At 47.1% G+C, this 23,055-nt stretch overlaps 1 protein-coding gene across 1 annotated transcript; it reads right to left on the bottom strand.

Annotated features, from left to right (window-relative positions):
• Positions 1–204: 204 nt before the first annotated feature.
• LOC116543623 (glycine receptor subunit alpha-4) lies at positions 205–22,387 on the bottom strand. Its single transcript, XM_032269304.1, has 9 exons — positions 21,825–22,387; positions 18,612–18,742; positions 18,262–18,329; positions 17,800–18,023; positions 17,578–17,660; positions 15,898–16,038; positions 12,848–13,062; positions 7,365–7,514; positions 205–2,111 (listed from the first exon to the last, which is right to left on the bottom strand). Exons 1-9 carry the CDS (start codon positions 21,878–21,880, stop codon positions 1,821–1,823), a joined length of 1,359 nt encoding a protein of 452 aa, XP_032125195.1. The 5' UTR covers positions 21,881–22,387; the 3' UTR covers positions 205–1,820.
• Positions 22,388–23,055: the final 668 nt, after the last annotated feature.

Genomic DNA, 23,055 nt, shown 5'->3' with positions numbered 1-23,055 from the left:
TCTCTGCCCTTCTCAATTCAATCTGCTCCCTTATGCCAGTTCTTTAATTTAAATCTCTTTGGCACCAGAGTAATAATATTGCCAATAAAAATAATTTCTGGACCAGCTACCTTGTCAGCTCAGAATGCTCTCCTCAAAACTAAGTGACAGACAAGAGGAATATCTCAGTGAACAGGAAAGAGCAGACAAGCGCAATAGGAAAAGGGATAAAGACAAAGCCAAGCTCTTGGTTTGATTATAGGATTTGCTTTGACCATTGGATTTATTGACTTTCAATTGGGAACACCATATGGAGGGAGGGAGGGAAGGAGGAAGAGAGAGAGAAAAGGAGAGAGAGAGAAACAGAGAGACTGGACTTACGTGTTTAATTATTCTAGGTCCAGAGAAAAGGATAAGATGTCTAAGAGATCATTTGATCACTTCTTTCTTCCAGTGTCAGCTCCACACTTTAATCTCTCCTGTTTCATTTGCTCACAGTTGGTCACTTCAAACGTCTCAGTATGCCAGGCAAATGCTTCCCCATGTCCCAGTGGTATGTCAGGCCTGAAATGGGCTCTTCCACACCAACCCTGTCTATTCTGACATTTCTGGTAGCTTCAACTGACTGCTACACCTACTCACTGCTTCTCCTTGTGGAGCAAGAAGGATAAAGAAACAACTCTGAATTATGGCTCTTTAACTTTTACAACTGCTACCCTGAGGTTGGTCAAATCAATGTTGATCTAGGATAGGGGTCCTCCCCATGCCTATTTTCTCTCCAGGAAACTTGAGGCCCACTCTATCCTTAACAAGATTGCAGTGGCACCATTATTTGCTCACCAGAAGAGGGCAAAGGACCAGGTTGGAAATGAGGGGCCCTGGAAAATAAAGAGGCTTTGGAGAAAAAGAAGAAACAAATTAAAGCCCAGCCAACAGAAGACTCTGTGAATAGTTTCTGTATTCTACTCTTCCTGAGCTCCACTACCTTGGATCTCACTTTTCTAGAACGTTTTCTAGCATCATCAAGTTAAGTTTCTTAAAGAACAAACATTTATCTCTTTTTACAGTCCCCAGCTGTCTAACAGACCCTGCCACCATGCTAGCTAATTAGAGAACCGAACAAATATTTCTGAGACCAGAATGTTCAGGTGGATCTGGAAGAGTAGTCTTTTTGAGAGCCCAAAGTCTCTGCCCCAATTCTGATAGTGTGGGGCTTCCTAAGAGACTTGAACACCTCTCTGTTGAGCCATATAGTCACTAGCCCAGTGCAGCCTATGACTGTTCCAACCTTATCAAGAGTTGGGGAACCTGCAGTTTTGCCTTCCTCTCACTGCAAGGAAACCTGACTGAACCACACAGGGTAGCGCTTGTGGATAGGAAAAACTCTCTATTTCAGTCTGCAGCAGGAGACACAGAGGACAGAGTAATGGCCAAGCTCTGGGTGGGAGGTGGCGGGGGAGAAGTGGTGCAGATTAAGATTACAAATGCCAGAATCTAGTTGCAGTGTTCTGAAGTCTCCACTGGAGTACTGGAAAATGGAGAAGCTCCAGCAAGGGCAGAAGGCAATCCTGGCCCTAGGAATATGGCCAAATCTTAGTCTCATGAGAAATGGGAGAGTATGGAGAAAACATAGACTATAGTAGATAAGCCATCTTTATAAGCACAGCCACCATTGGTACCATGCAGTATAGGCCCACATAGCTTTGGAACTGATAGTTGAAGTTCTGAGTGGGAGATCAGGACGGAACTGTCCAAGCCCCTGATGGAGTCTAATTGAGGGGAAAAGCCCACCCAGGAGGGAGCAGGAAGCCAGCAGCAGGACTCTATAGCTCCCACCCTATTCACAGACCCTGGTGGATATCTTCTGACTGTAGCACTTTGTAGACAACCCAGTAGAAGATATTGAAGATGAGGAAAGTGAAAGGGAAGACAGCCCGGGAGATGGTGTCAATTCTCTTTGCTCGGTCCACGTAGAGTTTTCGCATGGTTTCTCCTTCCCTCAGAAGAGGGGCTGGAGGTTGGGGACTATAAATGCCAGAACCTTCCATTGGACCTCCATCTCTTGCCTGCAGGCAGTGGCCCAAGCCATAGCCACGGAAATAAAAACGACTTTCTTGGATGATATCTTCCTCCTGAATTAAAAGGAAGAAAAAGCAGAATTTGAGATCAAAGCTCAAAGGCAGAGGGATAGAGAACAGGCCACACATCAATATCTTATAGGGCATGTTATGCAGACAGCGTGGCTTGGGTACAAAGGCCCATTGTATCCTTTTTATGGTTACAAAACTACTCTTGAGATAGATGTATGCTAAGCAGCTATACATGCTACATATGGTGTATGTTATGATTCCATTGCAGATAGGCCCCAAGCTACCCATGTAAAATGCAAAACACCATTTAGAGCCATCTAAAATCCAGTGAAGTGCCAGCCACTGTGAGAAGACATCTTAATGTCAAGTTATCTGTAACTGGTAATAAACAAAACAACCAAACTATTAGATAGTGAAGCTGAGATATTCAGTCTTAGTAAACTTGATTTTTTTTGTTTTTTTAAAGATGGGGTTTCACCATGTTGCTCAGGCTGGTCTTGAACTCCCTACCTCAGGTGATCCACCCGCCTTGGCCTCCAAAGTGCTTGGATGACAGGCGTGAGCCAGCACGCCCGGCCAGTAAACTTGATTTTAATGACTCTCAAAACCTTCAGAATTTGTTTCCCTTTTATATTGTATCTTTGAAAATTTATCTCAACTTGAAGCTGAAAATTTCAAAAGTTTTAAATAACTCAATGGGTTGTCCAAATTAGGATAAAGCTGATCACTCTATTGCAGTTATGTATGCTTCTCTGCAAATCAGCAGAGTTGACATAGGGGTCAGTACATCCAGGGTAACTTATATTATCCAAGGCACATTCCATTGTTATACAATGCATGCATTATGATAAAAACATGCCTAGCGAGGGGTAAATTTTATATAAGCACTAAGTAATGTGGCAGACTGCTGAAAGCCCATTTTCCAGTAGTTAGCTGACAACCTTCAGTAGCTAAACGCAGCTGGGAGCCAGGAAGTAAGGACAGATGAATAAACTTGAGAGAGAGAGAGAGAGAAAAAGAAAGAGAGAGAGAGAAAACCAAAACCTCTGAGTGTCAATATAGAGAGCTTTGCTTGTATGAGGACCTCAGGCCCCCACTCACAGACTATTTAGTCTTATTTTATATGTAACCCTAACAAGTCTAATTTTATTTACTTCTAAAGAACAGAGTTAAGAAATGCTTCCTTCAAAGATGGTTGTAATTTCTTAACATATTTATGGTTTTAGAGTCAAAGCTTCAGTTATCTAAGAAATCACCTGAAGTGCAATGCCCCCTTGGAGGATGACGCAAACTATCATGTCATTTTGCCCAGGACAGAAGGGGTTGCTGAGACTTGGGTCTTTCAGGGCTGAAACTGGGGATGTGCAATGCAAATCAGGAAGAGTTGGTCATCCTGTGGCTACCTGAGATATTTACTATAAATTATAAGAAAAAGTTATGTATAGGCCGGGTGCGGTGTCTCACACCTGTAATCCCAGCACTTTGGGAGGCTGAGGCGGGTGGATCATGAGGTCAAGAGATCGAGACCATCCTGGCCAACATGGTGAAACCCCATCTCTACTAAAAAAAAAATACAAAAATTAGCTGGGCATGGCAGTGCGCACCTGTAGTCCCAGCTACTCGGGAGGCTGAGGCAGGAGAATTGCTTAAACCCGGGAGGCGGAGGTTGCAGTGAGCCAAGATCACGCCACTGCACTCCAGCCTGGCACCTGGTGATAGAGCGAAACTCTGTCTCAAAAAAAAAAAAAGAAAAAGAAAAAGAAAAACATATGTATATATTGTATAGGTATGTGACACAGATATATACAAAATGTAAATAAAGTAGATTTTAAACACTCTGTCCCTCTCAGAGGGACACCACAGGGTCTTTATCATGGGACCTCTGCAGTTATGGCACCACATTGAAAAGTGGCTTTGTAGATGAGATGTTGGTATGGTAGGTCCTAGTAACCCTTGAAGATAACATCACTAAAAGGTGACATATCATCATAAGGACAGGCCTTGGTTCACCTCACATGCATTCTGTAATTCATTTTTACACTATTCTAACAGGAAAAGTGGTGCTGGACCCATTTTTGAGATGAAGAACTAGAGGCAAACAAAATATTTTGCAAGAATTTTAAAGTGAGCGGAGTAAGTAAAATGGTTTTCTCTCTTGCTTTCCAGTTAAGGGTCCCTCAGATCACCCTGTTCCTCAGTACTCACCCTGATCCCCTGAGCCCCACCCCAGCTAGAGAATGTAAGCATAGGGTGCTGGCAAAAAAGCCCTGAGGGGGAAAGTTGGATCCAACTGTTATTTCTGTTTCTATGGAGGCAATTATTTTTCCTTTTCTCCAATCATAGTAAATCTAAAGGAAGTTATTTGGACACATTTCCCAGGCTGGAAAAAGCCATTTCACACAGGAGAGAAAATATGGCCAATAAAGTAAGCTGCTCTTGGCTTTTTGGGCCTTTAACATATTGTACCTGTTGCAGCTGGGGGAGCAAAAATGAGTGGCTTGAAATCCAGGGGCGGTGGGGGGATCCTGCATTTGGGTGTTCTCTACTTAGGCCAAATTCTGAGGGGTGTTTTGTGTGTGTGTGTGTGGTGTGTGTGTGTGGTGTGTGTGTGTGTGTGTGTCTGCTGGAAAAGGACAATGAAGCCTTAAATATCACTTTGTGGCTTACGTGCCTGTTGAAATAGAACTTTTTTTTCCCTTGCTATCATTAGGAGAGAAGAACTGAAAAGCAAGAGAGGGAAGATGTTCCAAAACCACACACACTAAGGAGGGAATGCACAGTGTAGGAGGTAAGGTGTGGAGATGGGAAAGAGTGATATGAAGTGAAAGGAGCTAGAAAAAAGAGATGGGAGAATGGGGAAGGAAGAGGGTGCTAGAGGATGAAGAGAGGTGGGCAGGGTTCTGGGATCAAGCCCCTGAGATAACTGGGCAATATTTTGAAATTTCTTCCAGTTCTCAAGTTATTCCATTGATCATGGCAAGCTTTTTGCTCTGTCCTCCTTGAGAGTCCTCTCCAATCAGACTGTAAAAGTTGGTGAGCTGGGTTACATGACTGCTGTGGCCAGAGCCTGGTGCTAAGGCCTGCTGAGGAAAAAGAGCCTCCCCTTCCTGGGGAAGCTAATGGACTAGCCAGGAAGACAGTGCAGGATTGCATGGGCAAAAAGTTAACCACTTTAGGCAGTCACATGAAAGGGGGTCAACATGCTATGGAGTTGTTGGTTGAGGAGAGAATTGAGAAAAAAAGGCATGAATGGCTGGCTGGCTCCTAGAACACTCGTAACTGACTCTTGGCTAAGGGTTCCCTGGAGATCATATGGATTTTCTCCCTGCCTCAATAGTGCTCCTCCCAGACTGAAGAATTCTTTTTCTCTAGCTAGAACAGTAGGGCCCAGACAGAGGTTCTAGAAATAGATGAACTCTCCATCAACTTTTACAGCTTGCTTGGTGCTTCCAAATTTCCTGCTACAGTTTCTGGGATAACAATGACTTTAGAAGACTCAAAAAAAGGACATGATGAATGACATGGGTTTGATTTTCAGTTTTATTCACATTAATAATAAGCCTCAGCCCACTTTCAGGCAGGCCCCAGGATCCTAAGCAAGGCCCAGGCTGCTGCTGTGACTTTGTAATAATTGAGCACTGGTCATGACAGACTCCATTATGAGCTCAGAGTCAGCCTATATATATGAGCAGGATGGGACAGGCTGTAGGCAGTTGAAGGTTGCAGGGGTTCAGGAAAGGAGGTGGGACTGCTGTCAACCTGGAGTAGTTCTACAGTAGCGATGGCAGCATTTTTGTTGCTGGGACATCCATACGGGCAGCTTAGCTGGTGAAAGGACTCTGGATTGGTTTGCAGTCTTTTTTTCCAAGGTAGGCATTGAGAAGGCACCAAAATCAAAACCCCTATAAAGATAAGATTTTGGTACCTGCAGGCAGATTTGTTTGACACAGCTAAAGAGGGGGTAGGGACAGTTAGCTTAGAAAATGGAATGTTCTTTTTTCTTGCCCTTCTGCTAGGTGTACATATATATTTCTTTAACCCTTGGTACGGGATAGGAAATGCTTTTAGGTTTCTTGAAGAATGAGTCCTACTCCAGGACATGTAGTTGTGGATTAGTCCACTAGAGGGCGTACTGCACAGGGCCCGACTAAAGGGCAGGGACTGATACATTAGAACCCCTGGAGGAGACAGGAGTCCTGCCCTCAGCAGAAAGGGACCTTAGCAAGGGACATGAAACCCAGGAGGTAGTTTGGGAGATATTTTTAGTGCCGACATATGGAAGGGGTGCCCCAGGAGCAGCTGAGGTGGGAGGAGAGAACAGTTCCTGTGCTAGTGTGGCTCAGACAAGCTAGAGTCAGGTTTTTTACAGTGGGTTCAGAGCATTGTTTCCCATCCCCCAGAGGTCATTATGCTCTTGCCTCTCTGGCTTTAGAGCCTCCGGATTAGACAGAAAACATGCAGTCAGAGCTGAAGACAGACCAGAACTCTGTCTCTAATGATTATGCAACCAGTATGTAGCTCAGCAAGGCTTTCAGCTTTGCTCATAATTGGACACTTGCTTCTGTGAGGCTGGCCCAGCCACCTCTGTTGTCATGACAACTTACCTAGCACCTATTGTCTGGGTAATTGGGGGCAAACTGGCTCTGCTGTCATGACGACAAGATGTATTTTATATTTCCCCAGGTGATCACTCTACTGTAGAAGAAATGAGGTTAATAGACAAGAGTGAGGGAGAACAACTGAAGCCCAACAACTCTAATGCATCCAATGAAGATCAAGAAGAAGAAATCCAACAGTCAGAACAGGCAAGTGGTGGTTTCGCGATTCCAACTTAGTTATGGGGGCCCTCTTATAATGCTCCCCTGGAAAGGCACCAATGCCTGACTATTGAATTCTTAACCACCAATTAGTGTATGACAACCTGGGCTACCTTCCTCCGGTTTGGGGAGAGAGCCATTACTACTTCTCAGAGCAATCTCTTATTAACTAACTTGGTAAGGCTCTAATACTAGCTAACATATCTTCAGTGCTTATTCTATGCCAAGCACTGTGCCCATGCCCTTAATCACTCTACTATACTGTCTTACAGATGTCCCATTGGACAAATAAGGAAACAGAATCAAAGAGATTAAAGTACTTAGCTTAACTGTGACCAGCCTAGCACTAGAATCTGGTGTTTCTGATTGCCTCTCTAGTCCTTGCAGCCTTGGGGTGGATCTTGGTTTGTGGGAGGAGGAGTAGGGAGGAAGGAGTCCAAAGGAGAAAGGAAGTGAGCCCCTCCCTAGTTGTACTCACCATGCGTTGGCGCCTCTGCCTTCTTCGAAGTCGTATGAATTCTTTATGCTGACGAGAAACAAAATTGACAGCAGCATATTCCAGCAAGGCAGCAAACACAAAGAGCAGACACACAGCCATCCAGATGTCGATTGCCTTCACGTAGGACACCTACAACATCCAACGACAGAACAATCAACCTTCTTGGAGTCCTTCCATGGCCTGTTGAGTGGATTTTCAACCCCTATCGATTGCCTGCTGTTTTTGAACTTTATCCTGAATTTCTTCTGGTGTTTAAAGCAGCTTTCCATGACATATCACAATGTCTGAAGGCCCACATGGAAAAGATCAGACTGCCTATCATGCTCCACCTGTGTGCACTCTCTACCCTCTACTACTACAACTCTTTCCTTCTTACAACTCTTTCCCTTGCTTTCTTTATTCTTCTCATACTTCTGCTTCTGCTTTTATTATTGTCTTCATTCTGATCTTCTGATTCTTCTCTTTCAATAAACAGCAATGAGCATGAAGATTGCATTTGTCTTCCCTCTGTTATCTCCTAGGGACCTCACAGCCTCAGTGGTAATTGGTCAGGCAGGGTTCACGATTCCTATGTGAGACACATGAGCACATTTAAGGCCTAGAACAGAAGAGTCTTAGCCAAGATTACCCAGTGAGAAGATGGCACTAGGACCTGGGGGTTCTGAGTTTTCAATTCAGTGGCATTGCCATCTACCTAGGCTGCGGTCTTGCTGACAGACTAGGAGTTCTTTCCTTACCCTCCATCCCTGTTCTTCCCTTGGGCCTGTGGTTTTCCTTATTGCTCTTTTGGAAAGGCTCTGCTGAGGAATTTAGCTCAGTAGTGAGCTGGGGCCTCATCTCTCACCCTGGAAAGAACAGGGTAGGGATACTGAGGGAACACCACCCACCCCTTGTCAGGATGCTTTGCTAGTTGCAAGGTGCTGTTGGCATCCACCTATCCAGTCCCTTGTACTCTCCTCTCACTACTTTCCTTGGTAGCCTCTATGTACTTTTGTCTCCCACTTTCTGGCCTCTTCCAGGCATTGCAACTGGTTGGGGCCAGGAGTTGAGGACAGAGCTCAGGTTTAGGTCTTTTCATCTCCTCAACCAGATTGCCTCCTACATAGTTTTGAGCTGCTGAGCTCACCACATAGGGCACCCCAGCAGGAACAGGATTTCAGACAGGCCACTTTTTTCATCAGCCACTGCTATGATGGGAAGTGAGTGTGCTGCAGACCCTAGGTAAGGAGCAAGTTTTACTAGATAAATAAACCCTCTATCTCAGTGGTTCTTAACTAGGGACAACCCTGCCCCCCACCAGGGACATTTGGTAATGTTTGGAGACATTTGTGGTGGCACAATTTTGCCGGGGGTGGTGGCTACAGGGATGGGTACAGGCCAGGGATGCTGCTAAACATTCTACAGTACACAGTTCCCTGCCTGGCCTTCAACACACACACATGCACACACACATGCATGTATGCAACAAAGAATTATTTAGCCCCAAATGTCAAGAGTGCTAAGGGTGAAAAACCCTGCTCTAACTCTTTTAGGGCAATGTCACTGAGATGGTGGCACTGGGTTACTAGGCAACCCTGATTAAGCATCCCTTGGTGTCTCCACTTTGCCACTTACTAAGAGGGCATCCTATTTCATTCACCACCTGTCGGTCCCACAGTGCCCCAAGGATATCAAATACCTTCTATCAAGATCAATAATGAGGTAATTACTCATTATTGTAAAGGGATGTCCACAAAGGTCCTTAGACCATCAAAGGAAAAGACACCATAAGCACTAGGAAGAAAGTCCTGTTAATGATGAGCATGTCAATAATATATCTTAAACATCTCAGCCGGGCGCAGTGGCTCATGTCTGTAATCCCAGCTCTTTGGGAGTCTGAGGGGCAGATCACTTGAGCCTAGGAGTTCGAGATTAGCCTGACCAACATAGCAAAACCTGTCTCTATTAAAACCACAAAAAATTAGCTAGATGTGGTGGCACACGCCTGTAATCACAGCTAGTGGGGGAGGCTGAGGTGGGAGAATCACTTAAACCTGGGAAGCAGAGGTTGCCATGAGCCGAGATCGTGTCACTGCACTCCAGTGTGGGTGACAGAGCGAGACTGTCGTAAAAATAAATAAATAAATACATACGTAAACAAACAAATAAATGAATGAATAAATGAATCTCTGGAATCTGTCCACTCACTATCCTAGCACAACTGAAGTGTTGCAAGGTTTGTGAATGGTCTCCTTGCATCTACTCTTGCTACCTCCAATCTGTTCTCCAAATAGCAGCCAGAGTTGTTTTCAAAATGTGAATCTGATTATATCACTCCCCTTTACGATCCTTCAGTGATTGTCCATTACCCTTAAGATACAGTCTGTGCTCCCCTTACCATGATATCTAGCCTTTGCCCACCTCCTCAGTTTCATCACACCCCTTGTAATCTATGACACCTGTGGTGTCTATCTCAGTAGTTTCCTAAAGAGCCAATCTCCTCTATCCCTTCTCTCATTTACCTAGATAACTTTTGCTTATCCTTCAGCTTTCACTTTAGATGCCACATCCCCCGTGAAGCCTTCCCTAATCATCCCAGTCTGTGTTGGCTGTCCTACTATATGTGCTCAGGTTACCTATAACTTCTTAGCCTCCATCACATACGTGGCCATTCCCTCCACTAGACTGTGAGCTCTTTGATGGTAGGGTCTGTTTCTATCTCGATCACTGTTCTGCTTCCAATGCCTACCTGAGTTTCTGGTGCACAGTAAATATTTTTTTGAATGAATAAACGAACAGATAGATGCTTTAGCAACATGTGTATATCTGCTGACCTCTGCTTGCTCTCTACCCTCCTTACTACTACCTGCCCCAATAGCTGTAGGCATTTATTTAGATGATAGAATCTAGACAGAAGTGGCTCCTCCCTTGCTGCAACTTTAGATCTAATCTGCTAGCCTCTGGAAGAAATTTCCATTTAGTCCTTCCATTCTATGAGCTTCCTGCAGTAGAGGAGATGAAAGACCTGGCAAAGAGATGGTAGTCAGTGCCTTTGCTGGCTCCATAAAGGCAAAGTAACTGTTGTTTCCTGGAAACATGAGGAATGGCTGCTCCAGCTGAGTTCCCTTAACAAAGTAAGCCTCTGCCACTTATTCTGGACACTAGAGTTATATTAGGGGTGTGGGATTGGTGTGGCTTTTGGAAACCCCCGGCCTGACCTCATGGGGCTCCCACCAAACTTAATGTTGCACAAACTCAAGAGGGAGCAGATAGTCCCTGACTTACTGAGTCCCTTGCACTGAGGGGCTGGCTAATGAGGCTATTTAGTTCAGAGTGTAGGCCTGGATATTTTGTTTAACTGGCCAATGAGGCCATGAAGAAGTCATTAAAATCTGACAAGAAGGTACTAAATGCTGCAAACAAACAACCTTCTAACAAAATTCATTTTTTCCAAATGAGGAAACAAGTGATTCCTGAGAGCAGATGGATTATGTTCACTCACAGGAGGGAACCAGAAAAGGAAGTTCTCTTGGCAAGAATAAAGCATAAATTGCAGTACCTCCCTGCTTTAGAGATGAATCGCCTTGTGTGGCAGAGGCAATAAACCAGGGCAGAGTTCTTAGGTCTGAACTGCTTCTTGGCTTCTGGCCTCCTTACGAGATCACTATCAAAACACAACCGTCACAGCCTGGTCTGGCTGTGTAGCCCTTCCTAAGTCCAGCCTGCCTCTCAGAGCCTTGTCAATATCCCTGCCCATCTAGGAAACACATTTACAGAAAATGATCTCTGACAAAGTTTCCTGGGACATGTGATTCTGATCTGAGTTTTGTCACCATTTATCCCTATAGGGCTTTGGACTAGCTCAAAGGTTTCTGGCAAGTCAAAAATAATTGGGGACAACACCAGCTGCTTTAGCCCCAGATTCATCCCTCAGTTTTTTCAACCCTGACACCTGAGAATTATAACAATAGTTAACATTTATTGAGTGGTTTTTATGTGCCAAACACTGTCCTGTGTGTTAATACATTATTTTTTGCAATAACCCTATGGAACTGATAATATTCTTTTTTTTTTTTTTTTTTTTTCAAATAGAATCTTGTTCTGTCACCCAGGCTGGAGTGCAGTAGTGTGATCTTGGCTCACTGCAAACTCTGCTTCCCAAGTTTAAGCGATTCTCCTGCCTCAGCCTCCTGATTAGCTGGGATTACAGGCACGCCCCACTGTGTCCAGCTAATTTTTTTTTTTCTATTCTTAGTAGAGATGGGGTTTCACCATGTTGGCCAGGCTGTTCTCGAAGTTTTGACCTTGTGATCTGCCTGCCTTGGTCTCCCAAAGTACTGGGATTACAGGTGTGAGCCACTGCGCCCGGCCGGAACTGGTAATATTCTTATTCCCTTTTACAGGCAAGAAAATTGAGAAGTTAAGGAATTTACCTGAGGTAAATTATTACTAGATGATGAGCCTAAGAGGCAAACCCAAGTCTGTCTGATCCTAATTTCCTACTCCTATCCACTACTGCCCCCTCGCCATGTAGCAAATTCATAAATTCACCATGGATGTCTGAAATTATCCCTTGTGTAAGCCCCCAGTAAATAGTCTTGGGAACAAGTACTGAGAGATGGGAGATCATAGGGCCTGGTTCCCAACAAATCAGTGCAAGAGGGAATATTTTCATTGTAAGATCCACAAGGAACTGTGTTGCTTTTGCTTCCTGTTATTTCTCCATGACAAATTTCAGTGGCTGGTACATAGTACATGCTCAATAAATATTTATTGAATGAATAAGTGGCCTTGCTCCCTGATTTGTTCAGAGCCTTGCTGACTGTAAGGACTTTGAGGTGACCTCTAAATTCCCTACATGAAGACATGAGGCAGGGAAAATCTGTGCCCAGTCCCATCAGCACAAATCTTCCTGCGTAATCAAAACATCACCAGGCCCAGCCAACTGGAGTCCACTGACTTTAATTGTTATTTGCTACCTCAAAATTTTCTCATCCCAAAAGAATGGGTACTGTTCCTAGAGCTCTTTGTGACAGTTTCTAATTTCTGATACTGTAAGAAGACAGAAATATGTTCAAAACTCTGATATTCTTTTGGTTGTTTCTTATAAGGCATGTCCTTAAGAAGGTCATTTTACCACTCTGGGTTGTATTCTCCTCATCTGTATTATGAGGGAATGGGACTTTCTACTTGCTGAGGATCTTTTGATCTTGGACATGCTAGTATTTCCTGAAGAGAGTCAAAGTAAGGCACTGCCTCTCCTCACTCCCTAGCCAGACAGCATCCCTAACTCCAGTCTCCATATTGTTAGCAATGTTATTAGCAGTATGTTACAGGGGGAGAGAGAATGCAGGACACCAGCTCTTGCCCAGTGGCTCTTCCCAACCTTAAATCCAAGGTAAATGGTGAACAGGGGGGCATATTGGGATGAATGGGAAATGGGGTGCTCTATGGCAAGCAAGTTCCCTTGCATGTCTCTTCACCTTAGGCAAAGAGGCCCGGGAGCCAGAGCTCTGGGTGGTCATGGTGAGCACGGTGGTGATGCCCAAGCCCACACGGGCAGGGGCAGCATCCATGTTGATCCAGAAGGAGACCCAGGACAGGATGACGATGAGTAGGCTGGGGATGTACATCTGAATCAGATAGTAGCCCATCTGCCGTTCCAGGTGAAACTTTACCTCGATGCAGGTGAATTTCCCTGCAAGGAGAGAGATGAGGTGTCAGACCTTAGGTCCCCAGCCTATAGCTGAGCAGGACTAGGGCAGCCCTCTGCTGACCAGCCTCTGGGCACCTCAGCCGGGCCAATGAATGAGCCTTTCACAATGGCCCTAGATAGTACCAGATGTATGTACTGAGGAAGCTCGCAGAGCGACCATCAAAGACTTGGCCTCTTGCTCCCAGCACTTTGATTTCCAGCAGAAGGCCTTTCGTGTGAAGTACAAAAGAGCAGGAGGGTTCCAGAGTCAGACTGCCTGGGTTTGAATCCTGAACCTTCCACTGCGTGCCTTTAGGCAAAACACCCCAATTTTTTGAGCTTCAGTTTCCTTGCCTGTAAAACAGAGTAATGATCCCAACTCCATCACTGGGCTATTGGAAAAACTAAACAAGATAATATATTTGAGGTGTTTGACACATAGGTAGCTGTTACTATTGTTATCATTATTAACAAAGCAATTAGCTTACACTCCACTTCGATCTCAGCAGCCATGCTTGTGCTTGCTAGTGCCCCAGAAGCTCTCTAGCAACAACAGTTCACTGGAATAAACACTGCTTGTGTCTCAAGCAAGTGAGAAGATCCGGATAGCAAACATATGGAACCAATGCCCAACAGAGACCAGCTCCGGACAGCAGGGACCAGGTTCCCACAGAGTATCAGGCTGCAGCATTCTATTCCACAAACAAAAAGTGCATTGGCCCAGGCACACCGACCAATGCTCCACCTTTTTTGCCATCCTTCACTTTGCTTTCCAGGGCCTCAGGGCTAAGAAAATACTAGCTCAGAGCTTCTTTCAGAAGCAGAGGCTCAGGATAATCCAAGCAAAAAGGAGAAGATGCATATATTGTTATTTTATTCTGGCCTAGGTCTAGTCTTAGCAGGCCTAATTGATTCTTCAAAGCCAGTGATTTCGTCAATGACTGATTAAGGCTTTGACATGTTGTATGACGCTGTGACCTGTTACTGTTCCCTGAATCCACCTCACTTCACCCTACCCTGGGATTCTTGCCATGACATGCCTTTATCAGGTATCCATATTTTCTTTCCATTCTTTCTTTCTTTTTCTTTTTCTTTTTTTGCAATAGCAGTTTTGTTTTTAAATCCAAAATTAAAACTTGTTTAGTATAGAAAACATGAGCAGTAGAGAAAGAATAATAACATTTCAAACCCCTACTAAGGGACCTGACTTTATATACTTTTCTCATTTAATTCCATAGCAGCTGTTCGGGGCAAGTAAAATTATTATCTCTCATATTACGGATAAGTATATGGAGGCATGAAGAGATTAAGTCATGTTTCCCAAGGGCACTCAGCTGGTAAATGATGGAGCCAGAATCCAAACTCAGCTCTATCTGCCTCCAAAGTTCTTGCTCTTATCTGTTGTATTACATTACTTTACAGACATTTAGTGCTATTTCCACCCAAGGTTTTTCAATGCATGCTTTTGATTTGTTTCTTTTTACATAATATAATCATTCTTTATTTACATCTCTGAATCTTACCTTTTTTCACTTGTACTTTCCCACATTGACATAAGCACCTTGTAACCATCCCTTTTAACGTCTGCATGCTAGTCCATCAAGCAGAGGCACTGTGTAATTTACTAAATCTCTGCCCTATCAGTGGATATTTAAAACAGTTCCAAGTTTTTGCTAATATAAACAGCCACCCAGGAGACCCCTTGGGGTTTAAGGCCAATGCAAAATTTTGGAATAGCTCCGTATAATACATTTCAAGGAGTAGGATTCCTGGATAAACAAGTTGAAAAAAATTTTAGCTTCTAGATTAAAGTTTCTCAAAGTATGTTCGCTGGACCACCTGCATCAGAATCCTGAGGATGCTTGTTAAAATGCAGATTTCTGGGCATCACTCCAGGTACATGTAACCATAATCAGAATCTCTGAGAGGTAGAGCCCAGGAGTCAACATTTTAATAGACTCCCCAGGGGAATATAATGCACACTGAAGTTTGAAAACCACTGACCTATATACAAATTGACAACTTTTTTACTCCAAAAAGTTTATATCAATTTCCATTTTCCCTTGCATTTTCTAAATTCTGGCCTTTTCCTCTTCCCCCTCCCCACACCCCCCACATACATGCACACACATATTCAGGCGGCAGCTCTCAAAACATATCAGCCCACCATGGGAGGGACCCAGGATCTCCCCTCTTCAGCCTGCTGCCCCTATTTCAGGGTCAGAGCTCCTCACAAATTGTCAGGGAAAATGTGTAGCCAGCAATTCTTAGAGAGGCTGCAGGGGGGCAGATGCTCAGGCTGGGAAAGCAGCCTTCTCCACTTCTTAGCTGACATTTCACACCTGGAAGTTCCTGAGAGCTGGCAGTGGTGGCAACAGTGGGAGGCGTGCACCATAAGCTGGCCACTGCCCTCAGGCCTGTTCCCTCTGGGTTCAGCATAGTCACTCCCTACTGCCGGATGCGGATTCCCTGCTTCCACACAAAGCTGACCCCAGGAAAAGTGGGAAACTTTCCATCCACTGTCATTTGCTCTGCAGCATACCACAGAAACAAGAACATGGACTTTGGAGTTGGAAGGCCTGGATTTAAATTCTGAATCTGCCCTTTACTAGCTGTGTTACTTGGACACTTGATTTAACTAACTTCTTAGAACCTCAGTTTTCCCTTTCTGAAAAATGGTGTTTACAATCACTATCACAAAGAGATAAGGTATATGAAGCACCTGGCCCCATATCTGACATAGGATGAACCTTTGATAGAGGTGAGCCACCTTGTCCCCTTTCCTCGCATCTGAAGATTTTCCTGTGGCTCACAGCCAATAAAGATCCTGGTTTTTACCTGTGTTGTAGTGCTTGGTACAATAGCCTAGATCCTTCTCATCCCGCAAGATAAACTGGGGCAGAGTCAGCCCCTCAGCCACTTGGACAGCAGGAGCATCTTCCAGCCACTCAAACACGAGGTCATTCATGGTGTAGCCAACTGAAAGTGACAGAGATGGCAGAGGGCTGCAGAGTGTGGGTGTTGGGTGGGGGTAGGGGTAGGATCAGAACAGGCAGGAGAGAACAGGTGAGGAGTAAGGCCAGGGGTTTAGGAGCTTCATGCTCATCATGGAAAGGGAAACTTTTCTGGAGAGGACACTTGGTCAGTTGTCTCATGGGTCCATCCTGAGTGGGCAGGTGAATCAGGAAGATTACAGACTTTTTCCCTATCCTGTTCTCAAGCTTGAGGAAGACCCAAAGAGAAATTATTCTGGCAGACCTAGAAAGCAGGTCAAAAGGGTTGGAAAGATGTCAAGGAACTCAGCTGGGAGCTTCCTGCCATACCTCAAGCCCAGGGGAGGAAGCATGTGTACCGAACATATGTGTTAAGCTGAGCTAACCTCAGAGCAAGGGCTTCTGCCATATCACCTCGGGGAGGAGAGAGCTATTTATATCCTGCCTGTCATCCATGAGACAATGTGCATACCATAGATCCCAGCCAGGGCCTTGAGTTGGCATAAATTTAAAGCTAATATCTGAACATGCCAAGTTATTCACATATAGCAGTTCATGAGGGCTCATGCCATGTGTAGGACCATATTCGCACATGTCAGGTAGAGATCGGAGCACAAACACCAAGGCTCACAGATATCCAGTTCTGGGCCCTGACCCAGAGTAGCTCTGTGATTTTGGGTGAGTCGCTTCCCCTTCTGTAAAATGGGAGTTATAGTAGCGGCTCTACCCACTTTTCAGAGTTGCTGTGAAGGGAAAATGAGAGCCTGGATGTGAAAGTGGTTTAAGCACTCTAAAGAGCTGACCACATAGGACACATTCTGTTCATCACAGTTATTTTATGCTAGAAACAGCCTTATAAGCCTTCTTCTGTGAACCTGTAGTGGATGGCTCCAGGTCTCATAGTCTCCCCCAACCCAGGAGATGAGGAAGGAGTGGAAATAAGTGATGGCCCAGCCTTGCCATCCTTCAGTTCCTCTGCACTTTGGGCAGCCCCTCCGGGTTGGCACCCCCGCCACAGAGGAGCCCTTGGCTAGCCTCTTCTTTCGGGCACTGTCTTGTGCCTAGAACTGTCCTCTCCTACCTCTCTACAAAGGTTATTTGTGTTCGTGGGGAATCGGGGCTCCAAGAGTGCCACCACCTTGCTCACCCTGGCATTTTTATAAGCATCTTCAATGTCTTAACTCAAGGGAAGTAAAGGTAAAACTGCTTCAGGCACTGTGAGAGGGGACATACCTTTGGTCAGAGAAGATCCCACTCAAATAGCCCCCTCAAAACAGCACAAACACATCTGTTCCCCAGCCCCGCAAAAACGGCCAGATTTAGCAAATAGTGTGGGGATGAAAAACACAGTGGGCTAGGGGTTAGGGAGCCCTGGTTTCTAGTCTCATCTCTTGCCAAGAATTGGCTGGGTATCCTTGAGCAGTTCTTCCCAACTCTGAGTGGCCCTTTTCCTGTCTGTGATGTCATGAGTTTGGGTTAACTGGCTGTTATTCCAGGCCCTCTGTGACCCTCTAGAGGCACTTACAGCTCTCCAGCTGCATCGTGCAGGTCTGGATATCCATGGGGAAGTTCTTGAGGTCCATCGGGCAGGACAAAATGAGAGTCAACCTAGTAGGTACAGTGAGAAAAAAGTGACATCAGCTTACTGGGGCCCATCACAGCACAAGGGAACCCTCCTACCACCTCTCAGTCTCCATCTAAATTCTTCCCCTTGACACAAACTCTTCTGGCTATCCACCCAGTGCACCTGATACTGTAGAGCACATTCCCATTCTTGAAGATGCGCAGTAACTTGTTGTCCGTTGTCACCTCATGGAAGTTGGCCCCTTTCTCATTGGCAAAGAACAAGTCTGGCTTCCAGATGGAGTCCAGCATGGAGGGATCAAGGTCCAGAGAGTTGTCAGGATATTCTTGGTAGGACAGGCGTGGGTCATTCCACTGTTGCCGCAAGAAGACATTCACCCGGTAGTCCTGGGAGGGTGCAGATACGGGCCCATTAGAGGCACTGCCATTCCCAAGGGCCCAGCAAGCCTATGAGCAGGAGGGCCATGAGGAGGAAATGTTGGGAGCGCGTCTCAGGGGCAGTAAGCATTTTTCACTGGAGAAGGAGCCTCCCTTGGGCTGATATGGCAAAAAATGCCAGCTTGCTATCTGCTGGGCTCTTCCCATTCACACTAGGCTGGAAGTGGGGAGCAGGAAGATCCCTTACCATGGTGGTCTCAGTGACAGAGCCGAAACTGTTGATGAAGATGTTGCAGGTCACGTTCACGGGTGGGCCTGAGGGTAGTAAAGCACAGGCCATTGGCAGGGCATTCCAGGAGGCTGGGAGCAGTTTCCAGAACTCCCTCCCTGAGCTGCAGGTCAGGGCACTGCTGGGAGAAATCAGTGCCAGCTACACAGGCCCATGGGCAACGGGGAGGAGAGGCCTCTTCTGAGCTGTTAGAACTAGCTCTACGCCTCCAGCCTCCTTTCCTTAGGGGAGGGAATAGAGGCTGGCTGGGTAGTGTGCTGCCAAAGGTGTGTGGAGGGAGGGGTTTTCATAGGGTGAAGATTTCTTACCTTTAAAATTGGGCCGAATCCTGGCATCATATCCAGATGTTCGCCCCATAAGCTTGTCTAGGAAATCAGAGGGGGACATGGGCTGGGATCCCTTGGTCCCAGATTTGACTTCCTCTTTTGCCAAGGCCACCCTGGACAAGAGAGGTAAAGAAGTCTGAGGCCAGTTGTATTCTGTATTTATCACAGTTTCCATACCCCTCAGGCAGGAGGAGGGAAGAGGATGGGTTTCTGGATGCCATTTGCAAAATGAGAACAAAAACAGCCATAAGGCAACACAGCAGCCTGCCAGTTAGTACTAGAAAAGTGTTTTCACAGACAGTAGGTCTTCTTACCCTCCCAATTCTCAGTGAGATAGGGTGAGGACTGTTATTCCCATTTTACAGATGAGAAAACTGAGGCTTCAAAAGGAGAACTGACTTGTTCAAAGTCTCAGAGTTAGTGACAGAGTCAGGACTCAAACCCCAAGCTAAGGCCTCATCCAGTGTTCTCTTTCTGAAGGTACTTGGAAAACACCCATTGAGTGATGTCTTATGGGAGATGACATGCATGTCTAGCCTAGTCAAGGATGGGAAGGGCTCAAGGACAACTTCTATTTCTGAGAGTTGGTGTCAGTTGCTTGGGTTTTATGCTGGGCTGCTCAGGAAGGAACTAGGTCCCAGCTTCTGAAGAGAGAGTTTCGGCTTCTGGCATGTGCTCCAGCAGGAAGCTCTGTTTGAGCTACATTTTAGCTAAGGGCCATGCCACTGCAAGCAGGTGAACTAGCGTTGGCAACTATGGTGGGGGAGCAGGGCTCTAGGGACAGGTGAAAGCCTCCCGGTAGGGTGAACATGCTGAGGTCAATTCCCATCTTCCCCCCACCAACATGTTGATTTTGAGGAAGGAGCCAGTGTGCTTTGGCATAGCCTAGAAGCCAGCTCCCTTCTCCCCTGACAGGTTTCTCTCTAACAGCAGCTAAGCCCCTTCCATATGCCTACTTGCCAACTTGCCAACTAACGGATAAACTAGGGACCACAAGCTCAGCAAAGCCTTGGGGACAAGAGCAGTCCTCGGGGCCGAGCTCAGCTGGACTCCAGGCTGGGCCAGGCACCTCCTGCTCCCTCCTGCCTGCTGTCATTGCTCTATAGCCAGCTCCACCACTGTCACTGCTGCTGTGCACTGGGGGACTGAGCAGCAGGGTGACTGCTGTCCTGCTGAGAACTAGTCTCCTTTGAGCCAGTGGGCTCCTTTTTCCCAGTAGATCCATATACCATTCAGTGACCGATAGAATAATAAAAATAGCTAAGGTAACATGCTAAATGCTCTGCACACTCTGTCTAGTTTAGTGCTCACATCAGTCCTCTTGACTAAATATTATGACTACCCTCATTACATAGATGAGAAGACTGAGGATCAGCAAAGTGAAGTGACTTCTTTCCAGTCATGCAGCCAGTGTGCGCTAAAGCCAGGATTTGAATCCAGAACTATTGACTTCAAAACTAGCTCTATCTATCACAATACTATGGTTCAGGCAGCCCAGGGTGGGTTGCCAAGGAGCCTAAGTTAGGGAAGGTCAGTGGCAGTCCCACCCTGACCTTCTAGAGTCCTGCCTCCTTGAATATTCTAAACAAGAGGAAGCCCTTACCCTAGGGACAGAGGCAGGCTCTGAAAATCAAAGGAGGCTGGTGGTGGTGGTGGAGCAAACAGAAGTCTGTGATTTCACCACAGGATGTCCACGCTAGCCAGGTGCTGCTGCTGCTGCTGGCCACCTGCCACCTGCCTGCTGGGAGGCCACATGGCCCTGCATGTGGAGAAAATGGACCCTCCCCACCGTCCTCAGCCCCACTCTCAGGTCACCTCTCCTGCTAGTCCTAGCCCTGGTATCCTGGGACAGGCTATGGGCTTAGCTGTCTAAGGCCCCATCCCCCATTACAGCCCCCTCTTCTGGGGCTAACTTGTCTGAGGACCCGAGAGCAGAGTCACTGTGTGCAGCCACTCCTTCCTCTCTTTCATTCCTGGAAAGTCCTAAACACTGACAGGACCTAGGAGGATCCAGAGGTGACAATCTTTCTCATGCAAGGTTCTAGGGCGGCATGGGGAGAGAACTCTCACTCTGGTGCTCGGTAGCTGAGCGACCTTGGGCAGGTCATTCCCCCTCTCTAGGTCTCAGATTCCCTATGTACAATGAAGGACTTGGACTCCAGACTCTCTAAGGGCCCGTGTTGCTCTAACTGCCTCTGCTCTCCAAGCCCCAGTGGGAATGCTGCCACTGGAGCTTGGGCGTTGAGGCAGCCTCCCCTCCTGGAGGGCCAGCAAGGCCCAATGTGATGCCCCCTTCTGCCTGCATCCTCCTGTCAACTCCAGCTGTGCTGCCGTTCCACTTCAAGCTGCTTTTCTCTCTTTAGAAGTTTATTGCCCTGCTCTGCCTGCCTACCAGCCTGCCAGCCAATGTGTCTGCAAACAGTGGGGCAGGAGGCTTCCCAGAGGCAAGCAGCCCTGGGATGTTTCTTGGATTAAGAGGAGGAAGAGGAGGAGGATGCTGCAGTGGCACTGACCCTCTCCACCTTGGGAGGCACTGCTCTTATGAGCAAGTCAGCCCAGGCTGCAGCTGTCTTTCCTGCTCAGCTCACCCTGCCAACGTAGGCTGGCTCCTGGTCTAGTGAGAAAGGGGCAATTGGTGGGAGGACATTTACAGGGAGCCCAAAGCATGTCTTTCCTGCAAGTCCAGGAAGTGACTGCTGCTTTGTGCCCCTCAAGGAATAAAGAGCAACCAAGTGAGCACAGGCAGGGTGACCACAGGAAGTCCAAAGAATGTCTAGCCCAGCTCCATTCCGACGTGGTCTTGGGGCAAACCCCTGCTTCTGAAAGCCTCTTGGGCTGGCAGTTGACAGATGTTGCTGTCATTTTTAGGGATCTGAGCAGTGTGTGGCCCAGACGACAGGGAAACAGGGTTAGGTGTCTGGACAGGCACCCTCCATTCTCGGGCTTAGTTGCCTAGCCCCTACCCAGGCCCGGGAAACTTCTACCTGTGCAGAAACATTCCCAGCATGACCAGGGCCTTGACATCGCTAATAAAAAGCTCCTGGGGTCCTAATTGGGGGAGGGTGTGTCTTCCCCGAACCCCTCCAGACTTCGGGCTTTGTGCAAACTTAGAGGAAATTGTGCCAGATGCCCAGCTTGCCCATCCCCCTCGGCTGGTGTTTGCATGCACCTCCTTTTCACCCCCACTTAGCTCACCTGAGGAGGACCTGCCCTGGCAGGGTCCAGAGGAGAAGGAAGGAGAGGGTTGTCATTCCGCGGGGATCTTGGAGCCCTTTCTCAGCCTGGCTGCCAATGTGAGAGGGGTATCCCTGCAGGAACGCCAAAAGTACAGAGCCTTTCTCCAACTTGGGCTGCTCGCAAAGAGCCTCCTTTCTCTCCTCTTCTGCCTCTTCTCCTCTGGCCTGTCTGTACCTGCCAGGGGCCAGAACTATTCTTCTGGAAATGATCCTGACACAGATAACCCTACTGGCTTATGCTTTGGCTCGCCTTGGGCTCCGGAGGGCCTTAGCCTGCCAGCAGGGAGCTAGAAAAGATTCTCTCTGGACAGCAATCACTCTCCAAACCCTGAAGAGTCTTGGAGGGGAGGGAGGAGGGAGACCGGTAGGAAGATGTTTTTCTGCCTCCCACCTCCCCCTAGATGCACCCTCCGAAAGCAGCAATTTAAAGGCACAGTCGGCAGCAGCTGGAGTGGGGTTCAGAGCCTGCCTGTTTGCCGGGGAGGAGCTTGGGCTGCCGTGGCTGCCTGGGAGGGCCGGAGGTGTTCTGTCCAACCTCTAACTCCCCAGCTGCAGGAGGGCACATAAGCGGCCCTGCTCACTGCTCCCCCCACCTCCCACACCTGACCAGCTTTCCTTTCATTCTGGAGCCAAGCAGGGGCCCAATAGTAAAGTCCTAACAATTTTTACAAGGGGGAAAAGGACCTGAGAGGGTTTAGGCAGAGCTACCAGGTATTCTCAAGCTGACAGCTTCACGTTAGAGAGAAGGTGAAGAGGCTGAGGGCAGGGACAGCTTTCCCCCAACTCAACTCTCTGGATAGAGGCACAGAGGATGCATGATACAGAGGATCTCGGGAACCTTCCTCCTGTGTGGCCTGCCTGCTTGACAGTATGTCTGTGTGTCTGTCTACCTGCCCCCATCCCCCTTTGCCCTCATAGTTGTGCACCCATTTCCCTGCCTGCTTTTCTCCCTTAGGTCGTCTCTTGGGGTCCTCTATAGCTCTCAGAATTCCTCCTTCCAGACACCCCTTCCCCAGCCTGGCTCATGGGAAGGGACAGAGATGCAGGGCAGGACTGGGACACAGTAGGCTTGGCAGGCTTCAGAGGAATCGCAGCGGGGCAGGAGCAGTAACCTAGTGGCCCTCAACCCTGGATGGAGGACAGAGGCAGAGGGGTAGGCTGGCCTTCTCCCTTGCCTCCTGCACTTTGGC

This window comes from Sapajus apella, unplaced genomic scaffold, assembly GCF_009761245.1.
Source record: "Sapajus apella isolate SASKATOON/1434 unplaced genomic scaffold, GSC_monkey_1.0 scaffold191, whole genome shotgun sequence".
Lineage (NCBI taxonomy): Eukaryota > Metazoa > Chordata > Mammalia > Primates > Cebidae > Sapajus > Sapajus apella.
This window is presented reverse-complemented; position numbering and strand designations above follow the sequence as displayed.

What these genes read in the sequence shown, in the direction of transcription:
- LOC116543623 (XM_032269304.1), bottom strand. Translation starts at nt 21,880, where the DNA reads ATGACAACCCTCTCCTTCCTTCTCCTCTGGACCCTGCCAGGGCAGGTC. An exon ending in TACCAAGCACTACAACACAG is followed by an intron (nt 13,063 to 15,897) that starts GTAAAAACCAGG and finishes CTCTCCTTGCAG; the next exon opens with GGAAATTCACCTGCATCGAG. An exon ending in GGCAGAGGCGCCAACGCATG is followed by an intron (nt 2,112 to 7,364) that starts GTGAGTACAACT and finishes CTTTTAATTCAG; the next exon opens with GAGGAAGATATCATCCAAGA.